Raw genomic sequence first — 18,620 nt, 5'->3', positions numbered from 1 at the left:
AGGAGACTACTGAATTACAGAATTCAAGATGAAGCAAGTGAGCTTCACAAAGGAAAGGAAAAACTGTTGGAAGATCTTCACATACTACAGGGATCCCACAGGTCAAAGTCTGTACCGCTGGAAAATTAGGAAGAGAGGCAGAATGAATTTAACATCACTCTGAACAAACTGAAGAACCAGTTGGCAGAGAAGATGCAGCAATGATCAAGGAGGAAGCCCAAAAGATACATGGAGGAGGCAGAAGAGCTGAAGAATTAGCTGAGTGAAACAAAAGAGGCTGTACAAGGGAAAGTCATGGAACTTCCTAAAATGCAAGTGGGTAATGAAGCCATGGATAGCTCAACCCCTGAACTGAACCAAGTTGAGATTTCAACTGAGAGAAGTCTGGCTGACTGTGCAGTCAAAATGAAGGATGAGACTAAACTGTGGTAGACAGAAGACGACAAGATGGGGGATGGTTCAGAAAAGACAATGAATGACCCCTCACACTACTACAGGTTCAACACCTTCAGACTTTCTTATGAAACACCGCCTTCATATGAAATTAAGCCTGGTATTTCCCAAATTGGAGCGGAAGGTAGAGAACAGTCAAGGGAGTCAAAAAGTGACTCATGATTTGCATAGCCAAGAGCGAGAATTTCCTGTCCGTGAAACAGTATTTGTACAAAACTTTGGTGGTGGATCAAGTTGGTTACCTGGTGTAATAGTTTCTGTCCGTACCACATAGAAGTGGAGGTCTGGGTCACCGAAAACAGCTGGACCATTTGAGAAGAAGGGAGATGCCACAACAAACCAATGTTCCACTTGTAACCACTGTAGAACCTGTGGTCCCCATTGTGATCGATCAACCAAGGATAGACATACCAGGTGTCTCTGTCAGAGTGGATATCACTGAACTGCCTGGGCCTAAGAGGTACCTGATGTAGCTGTGGTTCCAGAAAATTAATATTCAGTGAGAGATTCTAAAGTCATGGAGCCACGATGTTCCACCTGGATCAGGAAACCACCCAAGAGACTGAATTTATAATTTCATAACCCACTTATATATTTGTAATGACATGAATGTAGTTATTCTTGTAAATAAAAATTGCAAAAAAAAATTTAAAGGGAGGAAGGATGTTGAAACTGTAGCTTTAAGGAAGGTAGTGACTGTAGCTTTAAGACTTATTGTGCTGTGTAGTATCACGTGACAGTGTGAACAAATCAGCCCGAAGCACCTTTGGGGTGGAGTTTGTGTCTAGTCGTGGTTCTTGATGGAAGTATGTAACTGCTGCTGAAGCCCTCTAAATAAAATTCACTGTTTCTTATGAGAAACCTGTCTGGAAAATCAAGTCTATAACAGGTACTGCCATCTCAATGGAGCAGACACTATCAAACACATAGGGGTAGAATTTCCCGTGGGAAGCACACTCAGGAAGTTACACCCATTCGTGTACCCACTGTGTTGAAGCCTATTTACTCCCAAAACTTCTACCAATTTAATTAACAGCCACTGAAACATTAAAAATGATCATGAACAAGTGGAAATCAGCAGAAACTGTCAAGACCCAGAGAAACTATTAAACTCACAAAATATATTTCAGCATGAAAATTAAGGTATCGACTCATTTAATCATCATTCATGCCCATCAGACACAGCAAGTTCCTGTAACCTAGGAAGCTTCTCAATTTTTAATGTGAATTATTTTGATGCATTCAAAAACGCATTCAAAGAGTCAGACTGTTCATTGCAGGTCTCAATGAGGATAAACCTTTTTTTAAAAAGTTCAAAAATCCTGGATTTAATTTTACACTCCTTTTGAAACATGCACAATTGCAGGAAATTTCAGACCTATTCCACTGGATGTTTGCTTTATGCCAGGACTGAACCTATCTCTCGCTGCAAATAGACTGGAAATTCCACCCAAGGGGTCCTCACCTACTTCTGACATCTTTGCCTATGTTATTGCCACTTAGAATAAACTTCCGCAGCTTTATAGATGTCTGAAGATGGACTGTTCTACCATAGCAACGATTCTGTCTTATAAAAAAAGCAAAGTTCCACTTCTGAGGAGTTCCAACATACTATGGCCATCTTTGATTAATGACTGCAGTTAAGCAGAATGTTCACAAAAAACGGTAATTGGAACCTGTTTTACACTTCAGGACCTATGCTTTGTTCATTGATTCCTGCCGCCGACCAAGACATCAATGTTCAAGTGAAGCGTAACTGATAATTTTGTTATCCTGTCTCAAAGGCAGCAGTCACAATGAGTTCCAAACACCATTTTGATCTTCCTGGGTATGATGTTTTTTAAAAATTACAATGATGCCTTTCCCTATGTGTCGGCTTTAATGAACCATAAATGTATTGTTTGTAAATGTGTTTACGATCTTGTTGAAACTAATACATGAATAAAAATATTAGGTATGTTTCCTTTTTTTTCATCCAGTCATTAGCTTGCACTTTCCTCTAGTCAAGGCTGTCTTAACTCAAAAGCAGGAAGAATGTTGCTCCAATCATTGCGTGTGTTCACCCAGCAGGGAAAATGATTTAATTGGCAGATGGTCACTACCTATTTATTTCCTCCTGCAAAAAAAAACGCTTCAGTTCGAGACAGTGATTAATTTACCCTCCTGGGTAAGAATTTGCTAAGCTTCCTCAACTGAAATAAATGTAAATAGCCCCAAATTAAGGTAATGTAGCAGCCATGAAACCCAGCTGTCGACTTGTTAAGAGACAAACAGCCCTGTTCAAGCTGCAAGGTTGCCACTGCAATACCACCAGGACCACTGTTCCTCAGGTACAGGGTGAAGGCAATAACAGCTGTCCACAAAATCCTGGGAGCAAGTCTAGAGAAAGTGTGCTTATCTCAGGCAGGTTGCCAAGGTAACTACCGCTCTCATCGTGCTTCCTTTGAAAATGCTACCTCACAACACATCTAAACAGCTCTTCATTGTAAACTTGTTGTGCCACAGAGGGATACGCAACTGCTCATTCACTTCCCAAAGGTACAGGCATTCTAAACCGCTCTGCACTTCCAGTAGGATAAGGTTTTTGCCCTATGGTCCATTAAATGAACTCAGTAACAAACAGCAAGCATGCTATCCACACCAGGTACCTGTGTGCTACACGTTCACACAGTGGCTACTGGCCTGGACACTTGGGTCAAACACATCTTCCCTCTTTATAACAACATTTGTACCTGTTCTATAAACATGCAAAAGAAAGGTGCATACAGTGCTTGCAGAGAGCTGCAGAAAGCAACCACTGTTAACTCCTCATGAGGGGAGGAACATTCTGTGCACATGACAATAGAGCGAATGGAGGAAGGTGAAGCAGTGTATAGACCAGCGCTCGAGTAAGTTCACTCCTCATTTAGAATTAGTGGGATATTTCTCTCCAGCAGGGAGCTAAGGAATCTACAGTAAAATTTCACATCAGAAATTTGGGCCTCTTAACATGTTAACTATTATTCATCAAGTTTATTGAATAGCTTGATACAATTACATCATTGCAGCAATTATTATGGCTTAGTATCCTCACAAGAAGGAAATGAGCTTCAAGACCTAAAAGAAACAAAGCAAAACCAATGCACTGAGTGGAAGCCTTGGAACTATACTTGAAATAAATTCATCCAGAAAGGCATATACTGATACAGTGATAAATAATTGTGCAAGAGACAGCAGAGAGTAGAGGTGCAAATTGTGGACTATGCCCCTCAAGCTATATATAACCAATTGTCCTAGTTACTTACAGTAAAGCATATCTGGGAGATTACCAGTTAAGTCAATGCAATGACCATTTTTCACGTGGTATAATTTTTAAAAGTCATTAATACAAGTGGAAGTACGCAATTGTTTTCAATAACGGCCCAACAATTGAGAAAATATCCAGGCAATCTCTGTTGCAAAAAAAAGCCAACAGATTTCTGGCTCTAAAATACCCAGAGCAGACAGCAAATGTGGCTAGGTTTCATTGAAAGAGTGAACACGGTGTAAATTATGTTGAGGAATGATTGAGTAGTTGCACAACTTCAATAAGAGCATTAAAGGTAAGGCCTATATATTATTAAATTGCAAAACATGACATATATGGACTTGAGATAAAGTAATTGTGAAAATACATTAAATAAAAGCTTTTCTGACACAAATATTTGCAAGCATGTAACAAATGAAACAGAGGTGCAAATAAAATAGTTATGTAAAAGTACATCATACACTAGCAATGTTTTTACCGCACCGTTCCTGGATTCACTGTGCCAATGCTTTCCTGAATGACTTCCCACCTTCCACCCCCCCATAAACTTCATCTAAAACTCTGCAGCCTGTATCCTAACCTGCACCCATCACTCCTGTGCTTGCTGAGCCATATTGGCTCCCAAATGGCCCACGTCTCAATTTTAAAATTTTCATCCTCGTGTTCAAATCCATCCATAGCCTCACTCCTCCCCATCTCTTTGATCTCCTTGGTATTCCTCAAATCTTAGCATCTTGTGCATTCTTCATTCCTTTCTCTCAGCCACAGGCAACCATGTCTTCCACTGTCAAACTCCCAAACTTTAGAATTTCCTCCTTAAACCTCTCTTTCTACCTCTCCTTCTTTATGGCATTCCTTAAAATATACTGCTTTGACAGAGCTTTTAGTCATCTGTTTTAATATCTCCTTCTTTGGCAAAGCGTCAATCTGTGAAGTGCCTACGAACATTTTTGAAGTTAAAGGTGCAATATAAATTCTGTTGTTGGATATAGAGGGCTCTGCAGAAAAGTTACACTGTTCAACTATTAACTTGGAGGGATGCTTCCTCTTTAAGGCAACTTATTCATGTACTTCCATGCCAGCAATAGTCTAATGGGGAATTCCCAGGTAATGTAGCCACCTGTAAACTCAAGTTCAAATAGATAGCACCTGCAGCTGCTGGTAATTTTCAGGTATCTTAAAAGACTGTCTTTTTTTTTTAACCTCCTTTTTAAAAGTTGGATTTTACCTGTAATAAAGTGTAACTTTTGGACTGACACTTTGAAGAACAATGCCTAGAGTGTCATATTCCAGAAAGTCAGTTGGTAAATGATAGAACTGGAGCCAATCTTTCTCAACTTTTACATTTACAGAGTTACACAATACGAGCATACGCCTCCTAAACTAACAACCACAGTTTTCGTCTCTCTCTATCTGTGAGGCTCAAGTGAATCTCCAGTTAACATCCACTACCTGCATTCAATTAAATAAAATTAATATAGAGTGTTATAATTGCAAGGCATACATATGTAAATACTAAGGTAGAGAAGAAAAGAATGTACGGCAGGTAGGCATTTCCCATTGGCTAAATCACCCTGCCTCATTTCCCACAGATCGCAAGCTCACGCCCAATAGGAGGGCACAGCTTGAAATGAGTGCTGATTGCTATGACATGAATCAACTCCATAGGCAACAATTACTGAAGAGTTTGGAAAATACTGGAACTGAAGAAATTAGAATGGGTGCCAAACGACTACAATGTGATATATCTATCATTGAACCTGTGATTTACATATGTTACAGCAATGCATCCATGCATTAGGGCAAAATAGTGACAATATAGGATTCGTACGAGCTATCATATCTCTTGTCAATGCTCCCACTGCATTTCTGTAGACTTTAGGACTTTTAGACTTCAAACTGCAAGATACAGTCTTGGCCAGCTTCAATCATTTAGTGAATGGTTCCAGGCAACCATGAGAGAAGGATTTTTGAAGCCTCATATATGCCCACTATTCTACGGTCACACAGGACCCAACAGAGGACTCTTGGTACTGAGCCAGATCCATCGGGATTAGTCACAGATACAGTTAATGGATCTATTATACTGCACTCAGCTCATCAATTACCTATACAACTATCACCACGTTACTTGCTTACCTAGGGGAAAACTTCATGAACCAAGATGAAGTTGACAACATGCCAGAAAGAAAAACAGGAGCAAAAGACATTAACATGTACACCACGGACTGAAAGGCATAAAGGAATTTTCATGTATTTCGCGTTATTATTCCTTGATTCTTTTGAATGCAAAAGCCAAAAAAGGCGATATTTTTATTTGTTCATTACTTATGGTGAAAAGGTAAACAGGAGTACAAAATGGAAAATGTTCCTTTGGTCCTACAAATTACTAAGTTGGAAAGTATTTACCGCACAGAAGCAGGCCATTCTGCCCTGGTCCATGCCAGTGTTTATACTTCACATGATTGTCTTTCTAACCTTCTTCATCTAACCTCATCAACATATCTTTCTGTTCTTTTATCCCTCATGTGTCTATCTAGCTGCCCCACTAAAATACATCTATGTTATTTGCTTTATCTACTCCTTGCAATAGCGAGCTTTACATCCTAATCACCCTCTGTAAAGATGTTTCTCCTGCATTTCCTATTTGGTTTCTTAGTAACTACCTTATACTTATAGCCCCTAGTTCTGGTCTCACCTGCAACTGGAAACATCTCTTTGTCTACCCTAGCAAACTCTTTCATAATCTTAAAAGACTTCTATCAGGTCACCCCTCAGCCTTCCCTTTGCAAGAGAAAAGAACCCCAGCCTGTTCAATCTTTACTGATAGATTTAATCTTTCAGTTCTGGTATAATTTTTAAATTTCTAGTGGCTATGTCCTCTTTATAGTATGAAAACTAGACTGTTCACAATACTCCAAGTGTCCAGTGACTACATTTTCACTAAAATTAGCATAGAGGAAAATACTCCTCAACATGGTCAAAACCTATGATTTTGCACAGAAGGTCTGGTAACATAGGAACTGTGAGAAACGGCGCTGTTATACTTGTAGGACTGGTCTTTGCTGCCATAAGCTCACAGCTTCCCTGGTGAGCCGAGCCTTCGCAAACACTGCTTCGCCACTTTGTGCCAACAGCCAACTGTTGATCATCCACTGCCGGGCTGGTAACAGTTGAACACCAACACGTGGGCAGAATTTTTACCTCGTCGGGAGACACGGTGCGCGGGCCTGGGAGCGGCCGTGAAACCGGCCGCCGCCCACGATCAGGCCCTGACCGTGATTTCACGCTGGCCGACCAATTAACGGCCAACCAGTGTGAGAGGGGCACTGGGAGCCTCAGCACTGCCTGGGTGGGGGCGGGAGGAGCGTGAACTCTGAAGCGTGCGCATGCACAGGGGTGCGCTCAGTGAAAGCTCTCTGAAGGCACAGAGCTGCCTCAGGGGGCTGAAGATTTTTGACATGACAAATAAATAATCTAAAAATAAGGAAAACATATCCCCACATGTGATTCTATCACACGAAGAGGGACATGTCAAATATGAGTTTTAAAAATTTTTATCGGTTTTTTTAGTTGAAACCTCATCCCGCCCGTGGATAAGGTTTCGTTAAGAATGCAAAAGCCGCTTGGCCTATTTGCCCACCCGCCAACTGAACGGTTGGATGGGCAGTGAAAACTTCAATTTAATTAATTGATTAAGGGCCTTAACAGGCCTCTTAATTGTCGGTGGGCGCGCTGCCACCTCTCACGCGCACCTGTCGAGCGAAATGTCGCGAGAGTGTGCGATGACGTTGGGACGCCCGCCCGACATCATCGCGCACTATTTCACTTCTGTTCGGGTCAGTCACGTGCCCGCCCGTGGGACGAAAATTTCTACCCATGATCCCTATGCTATCATTGCTCTTGGGCTGTCTTGTCTTCCCTCTCCTGTTCCATTGTAATATATCCATTGGTCACTACACTCATGCTCTCAGACAGAAAATCCTGTGCATTACTCCCTTTGTTCACAGCTGTGAAAAGTAGCTCAATAACTTCCTTTTGATAAACTCACAAACTCCAAGTCTGATGTGAAATAAAATATTCGCTGTTTGGTCTGATTTTTCCAGTATGGAATGCAGGAGAATTTCATTATTAATAATGTTAATAAGTCTTTAACAAGACAAAGCTTGAAAATGCTAACTAATCCATTTTTGTAGGAGCAGAAATCCTCAGTGTAATGCTAAAAATCAATAGTTAAGGCGTTATTTAAAAAGGAGTACTTACTCCCAGCATTGTGTCCTGTGATCCTGCTCAGTAGCTTTGTTTCTCTCTCATTCATTGACCCTTTACCTCTCAATCTTCTGCAACCTTTCTTACACACTACCTTAACAACAACTGACTTTACAATGGCACTTTTAACATGGTAAAATGCCCCAAGATGCTTCACAGGAGCATTAATCAAACAAAATTTGTCACTGAGCCACAGAAAGAAATATTCGGCCAGGTGATCAAAATTTTGATCAGAGGGAGGTTTTAAGAAACGCCTCAAAAGAAGAACAGGTTATAGTGGCTGAGGGGTTGGTGCGCGGGGGAGGTGTGGTGGTGGTGAGCTCCAGCGCTTAGGGCCTAGGCAACTGAAGGGATGCCCAGGAGGCCAGAACTGGAGGAGCACAGAGATGTCAGGGAGTTGTGGGGCTAGAGGAGATAACAGAGGTAGGTAGGTCTGAAATACTGGAGGGACTTGAAAATAAGGATGACACTATTAAAATTGAGGCACTGCTGAGCCAAAAGCAAACACTGGTCAGAAGACAGAGGGCTGATGAGTGATCGTAACTTTGTGTGAGTTCAGATATGGACAGCAGAGTTTTGGGTTAACTCAAGTTTATGGGAGGGTGAAAAGGAAGAAAAGAAAGACAGACTTTCAATTACATAGTCTTTCACGGCTTCCCAAAGTGCTTTACAGCCAATGAGCTACTTCTTGAAGTGTAAACACTGTTACAATGTAGGAAACGTGGCAGCAAGTCTGCACACAGCAAGCTCCCACAAACAGCAATGTGATAATGACCAAATGATTGCTTTGATGAAGTGATGTTGATTATGAATAAATATTGGACCCCAGGGGTAATTTCCTTGCTCCTCAAAATAATGCAACGGGATAGTTTACTTCCACCTGAGAGGCAGGTAGGGTCTTGGTTTAACATCTCACCCGAAAGACAGCATCCCCGACAGTGTAGCACTCACTCAGTGCCGCATTGAAGTGTCAGCCTAGATTTTTGTGGTCAATTCACTGGAGTGAGATTTGAACCTTCTACCAACTGAACCAAGGCTGACATGATGGCAGGCAGACAAGGAGAGCATTAAAACAAGAAGCATAAAATGCTGGAAAAACTCAGCAGGTCTGGCAGCATCTGTGGAGAGACAAGCAGAGTTAACGTTTCGAGTCCGTATGACTCTTCTTCAGAGCGAGGAGAGCATTGGATCAGTTGAGTCTAGAGGTAACAAAAGCATGGAAGAGAATTTCAACAACAGAGGAGCTGAGGCAGGGGCAGAAATGGGTGATGCTACAGGGATGGCAGTAGGTGGTTTTAAAGACAGAGGCTATGAGGTCAGTAGCTCACCTCAAAGTCAATTTTGACACCAAGGTTGCCAACAGTGTGGTTAAGCTTCAGAGTGATCAGAGTGAGGGATGGACTTTATACCTAAGGAACATGGTTTCTGTGAAAATCTCCTTAAAGGGGTTCAAACATGGAGTTGTAGGAAAGATTGGCACAGTTTTGGAAGGCAACAACATGTTCAAGGATTTTGGAGTGGAAAGGAAGGTTGGAGATGTTGTGGTAGTTTATGAGGACAGTGGGTCAAATGTATGCTTTTTGAATAGGAAGGTGATGACAGTGGGTTTAAAGGGGAGTGGGGCTAGTACCTGAGGGGTGGGAACCATTAACAATATTATCTAACATGGGGTTTGGGAAGGGAAGTTGTGTGGAGTTAGGAGAAAAATAGAGAAAAGTGGGAGTTCTGGGGTAGGATGGGGGAAAGTTCGGTCTGGTGGGTTGGGGAGGGAGGGAAGAGGAAGAGGCAGAGACAGCAGAATGGATGGGTCTCAATTTTAGTGATAAAGAGGTTGATGAGCTCTTTGCATATGTTGGAGGTGAGGCTGGAGCAGTGAGTGAAGAGGCTCTTAAGAAAATGGTTTGTGGTGGAGTAGAGAACTCAGGGTTATCGTTGTATTCCAGGATATCCCGGAATAGTGAGCAGTTTTGGCAGACGAAAGCAGGGCCCAATAGGCGGTTCAGCTAACTAAACCAGTTATCCACTGTAAACATTTAGGTCTGCGTCCCTCAAAATATTTTTCCCTCTTGACCATATTTTACCACCTAAGCCTCCAGCAAACTTTAGTTGTACAATCTTTCAGTTCCTTGATTTGAAAGCTCTTAATCATAACAAGTTGCTTTGAGTTTGTGACATTTGCCTGAACATAATAAAAACTTGGGGATGGCATTTAAAAGGGAAATCTTTCCATATGGGGACTGGATTTCTATCTGATTTTATTTGTAGACGAATGCCAACAAATAAACACAGTAGATGTGAGAATTATCTTTAGGAAGCGGCCAGACCCCATTTGGCCATTCTAGCCTAATCTAACCACTGTAAAATAGTCTTCTAAAGCTTTCCACTAATAGTGTACCATCTTTTTTTCATCTCCACTCTTTTCAGAAAAGTCCAACTCTGCATTCTCCACCAATTCCAAACATTTTTCATCTTTAAAAAAAAAAGTACCCCCTTTAAACTAAGGTTGCACCTGAGACGCTTGGCCCCACAACCTTCCGGAATAACCCTATATTTCAGCAAATTGACTGCAAAAAAAAAAAATAATCAGCAATCAAACTTATAAACTGCACTCTAGTGTGGCAGTTAACACTGGGGGAAGGGTTAGACTATCAGTTGGATGCAGACCATGTACAAAATATGGTCTGTATAGACCAGGCTGACTTAAGAGTCAGGTTGGGGAATGCAGTTGGTTAAGAATCGGTTAAGCAGAAAGGGGAAGAAAAAGCTGCAGTGAGCGAGGGGCATCCACTCCTCGGGTAAACCTTTGCTGCAGAGAGGGGGTGGGGGGGGAGAGAGAGAGAGTGGAGCGGGCAGGTCCCGGAGAAAGAAAAGCAACCAGAACTGCACTAGATGTGGGGCTGAATTTGTGCCGAGCACCCCCAACATTAATCATAAATAAATAATAAATTGCAATTAAGTTTCTTCCCGACGGTTTTGAAGTCAGCCAGCTTTCCTCCAATAGGGGGTGGGAGAGAGAAGGAAGGCATTTCACGATCTTTGTCAATTTTCCTGCCCTACTTTTTTGTTGACTCCTTTAGTTTGCATTTCAATGTTTTATTTTGCAAAAGTCCCAAACGCTGCACTGGTGATGGTTTTGGGCTGGAGAGCAGCTCCTGTTCTTGAGCGCTTTGGGCTCCAAATTCAGACGCTTTTCGACAAATAGCCAAAAGCATCAGCATTTCCGACGGTCTGATCTCATTGACAAGACAAACCATGAAGGCTGGCGATCCCGGCTGTCCAAATACCCCCTCTCCTCTCACACACTCACCCACAGCCTGCGGGAGGCTCACTCGCTCATCCTCCATCCGTCAGCGCCAGGGAAGCGGCACCTCCAGCACACACCAAGGGGCAAGTTGCCGACCAAACGATGGCTGCTTCTCTCTGGTGCTGATGGCGCTGGCGCCGACTTCCTCAGCCCCCAATCCCTGTGAAAGAAGATGAGCACATCCATCAGCTTTCTCGCGAGGAGACATTGCCGTCTGCAAACATCACAGGCGGAAGGAAACGTGCAAGGGAGCAGCCAAACTACAAGCCCCCAAATGCACATCTACCACCACCTCCACACACCCCCACCACCCCCATATACACACCTACCCTCAAATACACATCTACCCCCATATACACACCTACCCCCAAATACACACCTACCCCCAAATACACATCTACCCCCATATACACATCTACCCCCAAATACACATCTACCCCCAAATACACATCTACCCCCAAATACACATCTACCCCCATATACACACCTACCCCCAAATACACATCTACCCCCATATACACATCTACCCCCAAATACACATCTACCCCCATATACACATCTACCCCCAAATACACATCTACCCCCATATACACATCTACCCCCAAATACACATCTACCCCCAAATACACATCTACCCCCAAATACACATCTACCCCCATATACACACCTACCCCCAAATACACATCTACCCCCATATACACATCTACCCCCAAATACACATCTACCCCCAAATACACATCTACCCCCAAATACACATCTACCCCCAAATACACATCTACCCCCAAATACACATCTACCCCCAAATACACAACCACCCCCATATACACACCTACCCCCAAATACACATCTACCCCCATATACACACCTACCCCCAAATACACATCTACCCCCAAATACACATCTACCCCCAAATACACATCTACCCCCAAATACACATCTACCCCCATATACACACCTACCCCCAAATACACATCTACCCCCATATACACATCTACCCCCAAATACACATCTACCCCCAAATACACATCTACCCCCAAATACACAACCACCCCCAAATACACATCTACCCCCAAATACACATCTACCCCCAAATACACATCTACCCCCAAATACACAACCACCCCCATATACACACCTACCCCCAAATACACATCTACCCCCATATACACACCTACCCCCAAATACACATCTACCCCCATATACACACCTACCCCCAAATACACATCTACCCCCATATACACACCTACCCCCAAATACACAACCACCCCCAAATACACATCTACCCCCAAATACACATCTACCCCCAAATACACATCTACCCCCAAATACACAACCACCCCCAAATACACACCTACCCCCAAATTCACATCTACCCCCAAATACACATCTACCCCCAAATTCACATCTACCCCCAAATACACAATCACCCCCAAATACACATCTACCCCCAAAACACATCTACCCCCAAATACACAACCACCCCCAAATACACATCTACCCCCAAATACACATCTACCCCCAAATACACATCTACCCCCAAATACACAACCACCCCCATATACACCCCCACCCCACCATACACATCTACCCCCAAATACACATCTACCCCCAAATACACATCTACCCCCAAATACACAACCACCCCCATATACACATCAACCCCCATATACACATCTACCCCCAAATACACAACCACCCCCATATACACATCTACCCCCAAATACACAACCACCCCCATATACACATCTACCCCCAAATTCACATCTACCCCCAAATACACATCTACCCCCAAATTCACATCTACCCCCAAATACACACTCCCCCCATATACACATCTACCCCCAAAACACAACCACCCCCAAATACACATCTACCCCCAAATGCACATCTACCACCAAATACACACACCCCCCCACCCCCATATACATATATCGCCAAATACACACCTACCCCCAAATACACACCTACCCCCAAAACACATCTACCCCCAAATACACAACCACCCCCATATACACACCTACCCCCAAAACACATCTACCCCCACATACACATCTACCCCCATATACACACCTACCCCCAAATACACACCTACCCCCAAAACACATCTACCCCCAAAACACATCTACCCCCAAATACACAACCACCCCCATATACACACCTACCCCCAAAACACATCTACCCCCATATACACATCTACCCCCAAATACACAACCACCCCCATATACACATCTACCCCCAAATACACAACCACCCCCTTATACACATCTACCCCCAAATACACACCTACCCCCATATACACACCTACCACCATATACACACCTACCCCCAAATACACAACCACCCCCATATACACATCTACCCCCAAATACACATCTACCCCCAAATACACATCTACCCCCAAATACACATCTACCCCTAAAACCCATCTACCCCCAAATGCACATCTACCACCAACTCCACACAACCCCCCCCATACACATATATCGCCAAATACACATCTACCCCCAAATTCACATCTACCCCCAAATACACATCTACCCCCTTATACACATCTACCCCCAAATACACAAACACCCCCATATACACATCTACCCCCAAATACACACCTACCCCCAAATACACATCTACCCCCAAATACACATCTACCCCCAAAACACATCTACCCCCAAATACACATCTACCCCCATATACACACCTACCCCCAAATACACACCTACCCCCAAAACACATCTACCCCCAAATACACATCTACCCCCATATACACACCTACCCCCAAATACACAACCACCCCCATATACACAACCACCCCCTTATACACATCTACCCCTAAAACCCATCTACCCCCAAATACACATCTACCCCTAAAACCCATCTACCCCCAAATACACATCTACCCCTAAAACCCATCTACCCCCAAATATACAACCACCCCCAAATACACAACCACCCCATATACACAACCACCCCCATATACACATCTACCCCCAAATACATAACCACTCCCATATACACATCTACCCCCAAAACACAACCACCCCCATATACACATCTACCCCCAAAACATATCTACCCCCAAATACACAACCACCCCCATATACAAATCTACCCCCAAAACACATCTACCCCCAAATACACAACCACCCCCTTATACACATCTACCCCCAAAACACATTTACCCCCAAATACACAACCACCCCCATATACACATCTACCCCCAAAACACATCTACCCCCAAATACACAACCACCCCCTTATACACATCTACTCCCAAATACACAACCACCCCCTTATACACATCTACCCCCAAATACACAACCACCCCCATATACACATCTACCCCCAAAACACATCTACCCCCAAATACACAACCACCCCCATATACACATCTACCCCCAAAACACATCTCTCCCCAAATACATAACCACCCCCATATACACATCTACCCCCAAAACACATCTATCCCCAAATACACATCTACCCCCAAATACACATCTACCCCCAAATACACAACCACCCCCATATACACATCTATCCCCAAATACACATCTACCCCAAAAACCCATCTATCCCCAAATACACATCTACCCCCAAATACACAACCACCCCCAAATACACATCTACCCCCAAAACCCATCTATCCCCAAATACACATCTACCTCCAAAACCCATCTATCCCCAAATACACATCCACCCCCAAATACACATCTACCCCCAAATACACATCTACCCCTAAAACCCATCTACCCCCAAATGCACATCTACCACAAACTCCACACAACCCCCCCCATACACATATATCGCCAAATACACATCTACCCCCAAATACATAACCACCCCCAAATAAGCATCTACCCCCAAATTCACATCTACCCCCAAATACACAACCACCCCCAAATACGCATCTACCCCCAAATTCACATCTACCCCCAAATACACAATCACCCCCAAATACACATCTACCCCCAAATACACAATCACCCCCAAATTCACATCTACCCCCAAATACACAATCACCCCCAAATACACATCTACCCCCAAATTCACATCTACCCCCAAATACACAATCACCCCCAAATACACATCTACCCCCAAATTCACATCTACCCCCAAATACACAATCACCCCCAAATACACATCTATCCCCAAATACACAATCACCCCCAAATACACATCTACCACCACCTCCACACCCCGAACCTTCTCCCCTCCCCATACACATATATCGCCAAATACACAACCACCCCCATATACACATCCACCCCCAAATACACAATCACCCCCATATACACATCTACCCCCAAAACACATCTACCCCCAAATACACATCTACCCCCAAAACACATCTACCCCCAAATACACAACCACCCCCAAATTCACATCTACTCCCAAATTCACATCTACCCCCAAATACAGAACCACCCCCTTATACACATCTACCCCCAAATACACAACCACCCCCATATACACAACTACCCCCAAAACACATCTACCCCCAAATACACAACCACCCCCATATACACACCTACCTCCAAATACACATCTACCCCCAAATACACAACCACCCCCTTATACACATCTACCCCCAAATACACATCTACCCCAAATATACAACCACCCCCAAATACACAACCACCCCATATACACAACCACCCCCATATACACATCTACCCCCAAATACATAACCACTCCCATATACACATCTACCCCCAAAACACAACCACCCCCATATACACATCTACCCCCAAAACATATCTACCCCCAAATACACAACCACCCCCATATACAAATCTACCCCCAAAACACATCTACCCCCAAATACACAACCACCCCCTTATACACATCTACCCCCAAAACACATCTACCCCCAAATACACAACCACCCCCATATACACATCTACCCCCAAAACACATCTACCCCCAAATACACAACCACCCCCTTATACACATCTACTCCCAAATACACAACCACCCCCTTATACACATCTACCCCCAAATACACAACCACCCCCATATACACATCTACCCCCAAAACACATCTACCCCCAAATACACAACCACCCCCATATACACATCTACCCCCAAAACACATCTCTCCCCAAATACATAACCACCCCCATATACACATCTACCCCCAAAACACATCTATCCCCAAATACACATCTACCCCCAAATACACATCTACCCCCAAATACACAACCACCCCCATATACACATCTATCCCCAAATACACATCTACCCCAAAAACCCATCTATCCCCAAATACACCTCTACCCCCAAATACACAACCACCCCCAAATACACATCTACCCCCAAAACCCATCTATCCCCAAATACACATCTACCTCCAAAACCCATCTATCCCCAAATACACATCCACCCCCAAATACACATCTACCCCCAAAAACACATCTACCCCAAAACCCATCTATCCTTAAATACGCAAGCACCCCCAAATACACATCTACCCCCAAATACACATCTACCCCCAAATATCCCCAAATATACAACCACCCCCAAAGCACATCTACACCAAAACACAGCTACCCCCAAAACATACCTATCCTTAAATACACAACTACCCCCATAAATGCAACCACCCCCAAATACACATCAACCCCTTAAATATACATCTACTTACAAATACACATTGACTGTCACAAATATACATCCTCAATACACATTCAGCCCCCAAATACATTGGGCAGAATTTTGCCGTCAGCGAGCAGGGGGCAGGGCCCGCTCGCCGATGCGTAAAATGACGCGGGATGACATTGGGCGAAACCCCTGACGTCACCGCGCCCCATTTAAATTTTCAGGAAGGCGGGGGCGCAGCAAAGACAGCTGCAGGCCCACTGACCTGTCAATGGCCAATTGAGGCCATTGACAGGATCATTGAAACAATTAAAGAACCTGCCCGTCCAACCTTAAGGTTGGTGGGTTGACCAGGAGCCCCGGCGGCAAATAGAGAAAACATGAAACCTCATCAACTGGCGGGATGAGGTTTCATGCAAGGTTTTAAGAAGTTTAATAAAGTTATAGTGTAAATTATGAACATGTCCCATTGTTACATGAGGGGAACATGTTAGGGAACTTTTTATTTCTATTTTTAATCTTTTTCAATGTGTAAGCGATCTCCCTGAGGCTGCACTTAGCCTCAGGAAGATGTACGCTCTATCGTGCGCTTACGCGAAAGAGCGCACTCTTGCTTTTAGGGAATCCCCCCCGCCCGCACAGGAAATGCATAGCGCTTCCCGCCGGACGTCATGCTGGGCGGGCCTTAATTGGCCCGCCCACGTAAAATGGCAGTGCGGTCTGCTTCTCCGGTGGGGATTGGCTCCCTGCCCGCCGGAGATTGGGTCGGGCCCACCCGCCCAACAGGCAGAAAATTCTGCCCATTATTGCCTAATATACATTTACCTCAGCAGGTCTGTGGAGCTCTACAGATGCTGCCAGTCCTACTGAGTATTTACAGCATTTCCTGTTTTTCTTTCAGATTTCCAGCTTCCATAGTATTTTGCTTTTGTATTTTTTTATTCATTCATGAGATGTGGGTGTCGCTGGCTAGGCCAGCATTTTTTGCTCATCCCTAATTGCCCTCGAGAAGGTGGTGGCGAGCTGACTTCTTGAACTGCTGCAGTCCATCTATCTTGTATACCTTATATACATTTACCTCCCCAGCTACACTTCTACCCCATTACAAATCTACCCCCCAAAATACACATTCAGCCCTCCCCCAAATACACATCAACTCCAATGCACAAATCCTCCATGCACATCTCCCCAAAGCACCTCATTACACATTTAGCCCCAATACACAACTACCCCAAAATACACACCTACACTCCAAATATACAGCTAGCCCCCAAGTAAGCATCTGCCCCCTAAATATGAATATACCCCCCAAATACACACCAACCCCCCAATACACATCTGTTTCCCCAAATACATTAGTATGTTGTGGGACCAACTAGGGATGAAACTATTTTTTATCTAGTATTGTGCAGTGAGGAAGGGTTTATTAGCAATCACATAGTAAAAGATCTGCTGCGAATAAAGGTGGTCATAAGTCAAGTTAATACCACATTAAGTTTGAAAGCAACATACTCCAGTCCAAACAAGAATCTTAAACTTAAAACCAATTGCATAGGTATGAGGGGGGAGCTGGCCAAGGTTGATTGGGTAAATAGACTAAAAGGTATGACAATAATTAATCACTAGGAAATAGTTAAAGGACTGATTCATGATGTTCAATAGAAATATATTCCATTGAAAAACAAAAACTCTGCAACAAAGATCCACCCATGGCTA

General features: G+C 43.7%; 1 protein-coding gene across 2 annotated transcripts in view; it reads right to left on the bottom strand.

Annotated features, from left to right (window-relative positions):
* Window positions 1-11,807, bottom strand: part of LOC144691364 (uncharacterized) — a 129,698-nt gene extending 117,891 nt beyond the window's left edge. Inside the window, exon 1 of one of the 2 annotated variants that reach the window (XM_078559387.1) lies at window positions 11,316-11,807. In XM_078559387.1, coding sequence (XP_078415513.1) covers window positions 11,316-11,352 — 37 coding nt within the window. In that variant the 5' untranslated portion in view covers window positions 11,353-11,807. The remainder of the gene's footprint in view (window positions 1-11,315) is intronic. The other variant, XM_078559388.1, reaches the window with a different exon arrangement.
* Between the last annotated feature and the right edge of the window lie 6,813 nt (window positions 11,808-18,620).

This window comes from Cetorhinus maximus, chromosome 16, assembly GCF_964194155.1.
Source record: "Cetorhinus maximus chromosome 16, sCetMax3.hap1.1, whole genome shotgun sequence".
Taxonomy (NCBI): Eukaryota; Metazoa; Chordata; class Chondrichthyes; order Lamniformes; family Cetorhinidae; genus Cetorhinus; species Cetorhinus maximus.
Note: the sequence above shows the minus strand (reverse complement) of the source record. Positions and strands in the feature narration are given on the sequence as shown.